Here is an 8,460-nt window from a genome sequence, read left to right on the forward strand (position 1 = left end):
CATAGTCTGTCCACCAGAGGACGCTCTACAACGTCCCTGTTAGTGATGGTGTTACATAGTCTGTCCACCAGAGGACACCCTAGACCTTCTCTATCTGTAAAGTGTCTCGAGATAACTCTTGTTATGAATTGATACTATAAATAAAATTGAACTGAATAAATAAACTCCTTTAAGGTAGATTGTTTTTCAGGGCTAACTTAAGTGATGTCACATCTGTGCATAGATTCATTCTAGGTCGTATCGGAGACATTTCCGATACTGGTGTCGGAACATTTTTAATTAAATTATCCGTTTTGTTTGTCCTTCAGATCACAGAGATGGGCAAGGACTCGCTCCCCGCCTGGCTGCACTGGGACGCCAGCAGCAGAGTCCTGCAGGGTCTACCTCTGGAGGAGGACAAGGGCGTCTATTACATCTCGGCATCCATCTCCAACCACACAAAGTCCTTGTCTTCCTCGGAGGTGTTCTCCATCGAGGTTCACCCGGAAGATCATCTGGACTCGGACTCGGCCCAGCTGGCGTCCAACCAGGCCTCGGGGGAAGACGACGCCCACCCGTTCGCCTGTAGCAACGAGGAACCCGTCACGGTGCTCACGGTGATCCTGGACGCCGATTTGACCAAGATGAGTTCAGTACAGAGAGTGGAGCTCCTGGATGACATGCAGAGCTTCTCCAGGGTCGGGCTCCAGCACATGAAGATCCTCCCGGTGGTCAACAACCGGCTGTTCGACATGTCTGCGTTCATGGCCGGGCCGGGGAACGCCAAAAAGGTAAAGATTGTTTGTAAATGATACTGGATTCAGTCCTGTACATTAAAGCGTTACTTGAGTAAAAGTAGCATACCAAATTACTTAAGTTAACCCTCATGTTGTCCCCATGTTGTCCTCATGTTGCCCTCATGTTGTCCCCATGTTGTCCTCATGTTGCCCTCATGTTGTTCTCATGTTGCCCTCATGTTGTCCTCATGTTGCCCTCATGTTGTCTTCATGTTGTCCTCATGTTGTCCTCATGTTGTCTTCATGTTGTCTTCATGTTGTCCTCATGTTGCCCTCATGTTGTCTTCATGATGTCCTCTTGTTGTCCTCATGTTGTCCTCATGTTGTCCTCTTGTTGTCCTCATGTTGTCCTCATGTTGTCCTCTTGTTGTCCTCATGTTGTTCTCTTGTTGTCCTCATGTTGTTCTCATGTTGCCCTCATGTTGTCCTTTTGTTGTCATCATGTTGTTCTCATGTTGTCCTCATGTTGTTCTCATGTTGTCCTCATGTTGTCTACATGTTGTCTTCATGTTGTCCCCATGTTGTCCTCATGTTGTCCTCATGTTGCCCTCATGTTGTTCTCATGTTGTCCTCATGTTGTCCTCATGTTGTCCTCATGTTGCCCTCATGTTGTCCTCATGTTGTTCTCATGTTGTTCTCATGTTGTCTACATGTTGTCTTCATGTTGTCCCCATGTTGTCCTCATGTTGTCCTCATGTTGCCCTCATGTTGTTCTCATGTTGTCCTCATGTTGTCCTCATGTTGTCCTCATGTTGTCCTCATGTTGCCCTCATGTTGTCCTCATGTTGTCCTCATGTTGTCCTCATGTTGCCCTCATGTTGTCCTCATGTTGTTCTCATGGTGTCCTCCTCATAAAGCAACAAAGTGTTGATTTTCAGGAAGACAACACGAGGGTTAAAGTCACCTTTTAGAAAGAAAGAATGAAAGTAGGAAAACACAAAAGATATTTGGCATTTCTGGCATAATTTATACTGTTTATTGATCCCTAGTTAGGGAAATTACAATTTACACTCTGTTCTGTTAGAAATCAATACACACAGGCCTGAAATACACACACACACACACACACACACACATGCTCAGGACCTATTCATGCCCAAATGGAGAGTGGCAGCACAACCTGTACAATCATAGAGGAAACACTAGAGTTGGTTAATAAGAATGAATGCTATGGAACCCATTTTATGTGGTTAACCCTCATGTTGTCATTACGTCAAATTTGACCAGTTTTCAGTAAGAAAAACAAAAATTTTAAAAACTTTGGAAATAACATTTAAAAAAATCCCCCACAAAATTTGAAAAAAGAAACAAAAATGTTGTAACAAGTAACAAAAAGGTTGAAAAAAATTGAGTTTTCATGGTTGACGGGAAGACAACACAAGGTTTAAAGTAAATATTTGCTCGTCCGTGAATAATTTAACATAAATAAATAGATGGACAATTCAATTAACAATTCCTCAATGTCTCCCCAGGTGGTGGAGAACGGCGCTTTGTTGTCATGGAAGCTCGGCTGCTCCCTGGACCAGAGCACGGTCCCAAATATCAACAGTGTCCAGGGTCCTGCGAAAGAAGGCTCCATGTCAGCCAAGCTGGGCTACCCGGTGGTGGGGTGGCACATCGCCAACAAGAAACCCCACGTCCCGAAGCGGGTCAGGCGCCAACTAAACAACACCCCCACCCCTGTTCTGGCAGTGGTTCCTCCAACGTCCGTAGTGGAGCCTCCGGTGAGGATTATTCCAACCATCTCCTCTCCCTCTATTGCTGCCCCAACTGAAAGCTCTGCTCCCCCTGTGAGAGGCCCCGTTCCCCTCCCGGGCAAGCCTACAATTAGAGTTCGGGACCCCATTAACCATACCCCCACCATGGGACCCCCTCAACCAACAAGGGTAATGGAAACCACCAGCACCCTTCCAATCCAGCCAACCATGACCAGACCGACTTTTGTGGAGGCCACTGCTACACCACCTTCACCTACGAGAAGACCTACCAAGAAACCCAAGAGACCCAAAACCACACCAGTGCCAAGAGAGACAAAGACCTCCACAGCTAAGCCGTCCAGGCGTACTACACCATCCCCGGCCGTTGTCCCGGACCCGTACAATGAGAAACCCGTCCTGCGTAACCCAATCGACCAGGTCAATGCTTTGGTGGGCACCTATTTCGAAGTAAAAATCCCATCGGATACATTCTTTGATAAAGAGGACGGGACAACTGACAAGCTGCGACTAACTTTGAGACAGAACCACAATGAAGTGGTTGGCGAGGGTTCGTGGATCCAGTTCAACACCACCAGCCAACTTCTCTACGGCCTGCCTGATTCCCAGCATGTGGGGAAACACGAATACTTCATGCAGGCCACTGACAAAGGTGGCCTGAAAGCGATGGACGCTATAGAGGTCCGCGTGAACCGCTGGCCCGCCAATGATAAGACCCCTGTGATCTTTACGGCCCGATTTGAAGGAGAGCCGCGTTCAATTACAAACGACATCCACAAGAAGATCCTTCTGGTGAAAAAGCTGGCGTTGGCACTTGGGGACCGCAACAGCAGTACAGTCAGTCTACGAAACATCACCAAAGGGTCGATAGTGGTGGAGTGGACTAACACGAGCCTCCCGCATCACCCTTGTCCAAAGGAACAGCTCACAGTGATGAGCAGGACGCTCGCCAGTGCTGACGGAAAACCCTCGCCGAAATTGAGGGACTTCATGGAACCTGAATTCAGACCATTGGATGTTAAGGTCAAAGGAAGGGCCAGCTGCAGAACGTATTCCTTCATCCCGCCTGGAGAGATTGAAATACCAGAACCTCCAGCTGTCACTCCAGCAATGGGAACCGGCCGGCAGAGCACTGATGACGTCTACCTCCACACGGTCATTCCTGCCGTGGTTGTGGCGGCCATCTTGTTGATAGCGGGCATAATTGCGATGATTTGCTACAGGAAGAAACGGAAGGGCAAGCTGACCATCGAGGACCAGGCCACCTTCATCAAAAAAGGGGTGCCGATCATCTTCGCAGATGAGCTCGATGACTCTAAGCCACCTCCATCTTCCAGTATGCCCTTGATTCTGCAGGAAGAGAAGCCCCCACTCCCGCCGCCGGAGTACCCCAACATGGCCACGCCAGAGACCACGCCCCTGAACCAGGAACTTCTCGGGGAGTACACAGCTCTGCGGGACGAGGACCCCAACGCGCCTCCCTACCAACCACCGCCTCCCTTCACCACTCCCATGGAGGGCAAGGGTTCACGTCCCAAGAACATGACCCCCTACAGATCGCCACCCCCCTACGTGCCACCTTAAGACTCGTTTAACCCTCCTCTGATCGGGGGAAGGGAACGGATGCCTGAGGAACAGTGACGGTTTTCATTCTAGTGTTGGTCTGTCTGGACATTTACAGGGAGAGATGAAAAGAGGTGCTAAAATACAAAACAGCTACAGGGGACTTTGGTTTTTGGGGGGGAGGGGGAGAGAGGTGTAATGAGTGAGTTTTTTTTTTTTTTTTACAGTAAACGGATGGGAGGATTGGTTGAAACAGCTGGGAGGAACTACTGTTTTAGTGGTAGCCCAGCTCATACAGTGGCTTAAGACAAATGGTCGTCAGGTTGTCTTTTTGGATCGACCGGTTGGTCAGAAGCGACGATGGAGATCGGGAGACGTGCTCTCCTTTCCCAGCCTTTCATTTGTTTCTCTGTTCATTTAAAACACAGTTTTTCATCATTATCCCATTATAAGTCTTTCTTTTCTGGACTGAATCGTTTGCCTAACAACTCGTCTTTTGGTCTTGCTTTTTAAATAAAACGAGAAGACAGTGGACGGCCATCGGTGCACTGCAGGCAACACCTTCGTTGTTTTTTTTTAAATAACGAGAGGAGGATTCTGTGAATGTGAAAAAAGCTCTCACGAGGATCTCAGATCAGCCCTGCAGACAACACGAGGGAATGGGAGGCCGAGGAGTGTGTGTCTGAGTGTGTGTGTCTGAGTGTGTGTGTGTTTATTCAGATTCAATACGGTTTGCCTTTTAACACTTGTCTGTTTCTATCCTTAATCACAATGTCTATTAAAGGTGAATGAATAACAACGTAGCCTAAAAAAGGATTTAGAGAATAATAATAATAATTAATTTGTTTGTTTTTGGGGTTTTAAAATTCACTGTATATCTGGAAGATGTTCTGTTAGATTGTGTTATATTTTCTTCGTGGTGGGAGAAAGGGACTGCTTTGCTAAAATAACCTGCAGAGTCCTTTTTATTCCTGTTTTCTGGTAGAACGTCTACAGTCCGTGACTTTCCTCTCGGTTTCCCCCGTCCCCTCCGCTGCAGCAAAGCTGGGTGGGATGGGGTTAATGTGAGAAAACATGACGCACTGTTTTTGCACGAAAGAGATTATATAAATAACTTGTAAATGCAGAGTTTTGATGTGGATTTGGATGCAAAATGTATACTTTTATGCAGATTTCAGTACATGGAATTTGACGTCAGTTCGGCAAAAGTGTCACAAAACTCCAGTAAAACTTAAACGCCATGTCTAGAGCTGCACTATACGAAACTATTTTAAAGTCAAAATTGTCAATTGTCACGTCCCAAAGGGCCCACCCAGTTTTAAGTGCACATCTCTCACCGTGTGTTGCCTATATTAAATGTCTGAGTGGACAAAAAGGACATGCGGAGTTCCCCAAGGCTCCATTCTGGGGCCTCTACTGTTGGTTTGAGTTAATTGGTTTAATACTTGGACTGCAGCTTGTTTAATGAATATCTTTGAGTTGTGGACAAAACAAGACATTGGAGGACATTGTCTTGTGTGTCACCCCCCCCCCCCATTTTTCTGACATTTTATAACCCAAAGAACTAATCCAATAAGAGAATGAACAACATCTTTAGTTGCAGCCCTAAACATGTCTGTCTTTTTCTACATTCATACAGTACCTTTACAAACAGGAACAGGACTCCCTCAGTTTATTTTGGACCAGGGATAATTATTTTTTTATGCAACGAGGCAGTCCTCTCCCCCCCCCCCCCCCCCCCCCCCCCCCCGTCAGCGGAGACCTTTTGCGTGCCATAGAGACCGTCCCAGATGGGATTGTACAGAAACATTTTAGAGGAGATGATTGAGATTTAGAAGGAAGAAAGTACCTCGAATTTCAACAATTTTGCTCGCTGAAATAAATAAACGGTCTACAAAAAAAAATCTCCTAATTTTTTTACCAAGTTTTTGATACAGACTCAAATTTTTTGATTTATTAAAAAGAAAATAACCTGATTATTAATAATTAGTCTTTTGTGATTTGTCAAATCTTAGCCTAGAAGTTTGACTATGATTCAATTATGTATGCGTTTTCTTTTTCTTTTGTGACACGGGTCACATATTTCAAGTGTTTTATTTCATTGTGTGTGTGTGTGTGTGTGTGTGTGTGTGTGTGTGTGTGTGTGTGTGTGCGTTTGTGTGTGCGCGCATATCAAATTGTATCTCCCACTATACAAAGATGGAATGACCCATATTTTATGTAATCACAGTTTATTTTTATGTCCTGTTATGTTTGCTAATGAGTTTCAACTGAAAGTGACCCTTTGCAATAATAATGTAAGGCGCGGTTGCCCCGGCAACCGGCCGATGCAGCTCGACTGACTCGTATTGTCATAATATTGTTGGTTTTTGCAGAATGCCAAGGCTTTTTTGCTTATCAAGTGTGCATTGTCATAATAAAACCAACAGGTACGATAAAAACAAACCCCCCTTCTTCATTCATTCATCTGATTCAACTTGTCTTTGCAGGTTGAGTTGGGAGTTTTTCAATTTGAACATTTTATAAGAAATATCGCTTTTTCTGGGATTTGGGGGGTTAGTTTGTGACTCTGGTGCTTCCACACACACATACAAAACCACCCATGGTGTTTTGAGTGAGGTCTGGTTTCTAAATGTCCCCTGATCCGGTTTCTAAATGTCCCCTGATCCGGTTTCTGAATGCCCCCTGATCCGGTTTCTGAATGTCCTCTGTCTTCAGTCTCCGGGTGAGCTGTCCCTGTTGTGTCCCTGGTCTAGAAGAAGTCTCCCAGCTGATCCTGCCTTGGACTGACCAAAGCTGGAGAAGAGTTATCAGCTGATGGATCTGACCGAGCTACTGAGCATGTGCAGCTCCCAACAAAGATAGAATAGAAGGGAGATGTCTCACTCTGGAGATAAAACTAGAGAGATGTCTCACTCTGGAGATAAAACTAGAGAGATGTCTCACTTTGGAGATAAAACTAGTGAGATGTCTCACTCTGGGGATAAAACTAGAGAGATGTCTCACTTTGGAGATAAAACTAGAGAGATGTCTCACTCTAGAGATAAAACTAGTGAGATGTCTCACTCTGGAGATAAAACTAGAGAGATGTCTCACTCTGGAGATAAAACTAGAGAGATGTCTCACTCTGGAGATAAAACTAGTGAGATGTCTCACTCTGGAGATAAAACTAGAGAGATGTCTCACTCTGGAGATAAAACTAGTGTGATGTCTCACTCTGGAGATAAAACTAGAGAGATGTCTCACTCTGGAGATAAAACTAGAGAGATGTCTCACTCTGTAGATAATCAGAGACCTAAACACACAGGGTAAAAACAGGATCTGCAGCAATGTGCAGTACTACAACAAAAATATGGTGTTTTATGAAAATGAAACCATGGAAACCTATTCTGGTCCAACCTCAAAACACAATTATGAACCTGAAGATGAGCCGATTATGGGTGCTTTAAAGATATATAAGATGTGTGTATCTACACATACATGTCTATGGTACAACCCCTAGTATTTAAACTTATAGAGTACATATCTATGTATCTTTCCGCTGATGTAAAAATACTTCTCCAGCCCTCTCCGTGTATGGACGAGGTTTTTGATCACCGTCCCTTCTCTGCTGCGCCCGTAGTCTTGAATTGACAAATCAATCCGTCTGTAGTCCCCGGTAGGTTTTTACCTCCCCAGCCGGCGTGCTGCCTGGCAACCGTCTCTGGCCTTCGGACTACTCCAAAAGGTCGTCCTGCTGTCCTTAATGTACCAAATGATTCTGCTGTTGAACGTCCAGTGAGAGGACTATTCAGTTTGAAAGCGCTGCCCATTAAAAACACTCTCAGCTCACGCTGCATGCAGATCATTTGCATTGATCGGTCCGAGTATTGATTAGATGTAGAAGTATTTGCCAGCTCTGTTGCACTTCTGCGAGTGTAATTTGGGAGCAGGGGAAGCGATGATGAATGTGTTGCCATGACACGGCTCGTTGAAAATGGATAAATGGATCGCGGCGATGACGAAGATTAATGGAGGATCGATCCGGAGTGATTGAGACGAGATGTGACAAAGCTCAGTGTGTGCATGCCAAGGTCTTCATCTTTTAAACTAAAATCTGTGATACGCAATTTCAGAGTTAACGAGAGTTAAATCGACTCCCTGGTCTCTCGCGCTTTATGAAAACTGATAACAAGCCTAAAGTTAGAGGCTTTACATTTTGTATTCATGATAATTTGCCCCCATGCTGTAGACCAAAGATCTTACTGTAAACATCAGTGTTTTCCCAGAGTGATGTCATGAAAACCAGAACTACAAAAGTCTGTAAACATGACAGTACACTACAATATACATCAGTAGAGAGTAGTATGTAGAGAGACAACAGTAGAGAGTAGTATGTAGAGAGACATAGTAGAGAGTAGTATGTA

General features: G+C 45.1%; 1 protein-coding gene across 1 annotated transcript; it reads left to right on the forward strand.

Moving 5' to 3' along the window:
• The first annotated feature begins 277 nt into the window (after positions 1–277).
• Positions 278–6,499, forward strand: LOC117940765 (dystroglycan-like). The gene is made up of 3 exons (XM_034865924.1): positions 278–770; positions 2,249–4,249; positions 4,296–6,499. Exons 1-2 carry the CDS (start codon positions 318–320, stop codon positions 4,073–4,075), a joined length of 2,280 nt encoding a protein of 759 aa, XP_034721815.1. The 5' UTR covers positions 278–317; the 3' UTR covers positions 4,076–4,249; positions 4,296–6,499.
• Positions 6,500–8,460: the final 1,961 nt, after the last annotated feature.

Source organism: Etheostoma cragini, unplaced genomic scaffold (assembly GCF_013103735.1).
Source record: "Etheostoma cragini isolate CJK2018 unplaced genomic scaffold, CSU_Ecrag_1.0 ScbMSFa_322, whole genome shotgun sequence".
Lineage (NCBI taxonomy): Eukaryota > Metazoa > Chordata > Actinopteri > Perciformes > Percidae > Etheostoma > Etheostoma cragini.

Excerpts from the sequence above, each read along its gene's own strand:
- LOC117940765 (XM_034865924.1), top strand. The coding sequence starts at position 318 with ATGGGCAAGGACTCGCTCCCCGCCTGGCTGCACTGGGACGCCAGCAGC. Across the intron at positions 771-2,248 it reads GGCCGGGGAACGCCAAAAAG|GTGGTGGAGAACGGCGCTTT; the intron begins GTAAAGATTGTT and ends ATGTCTCCCCAG.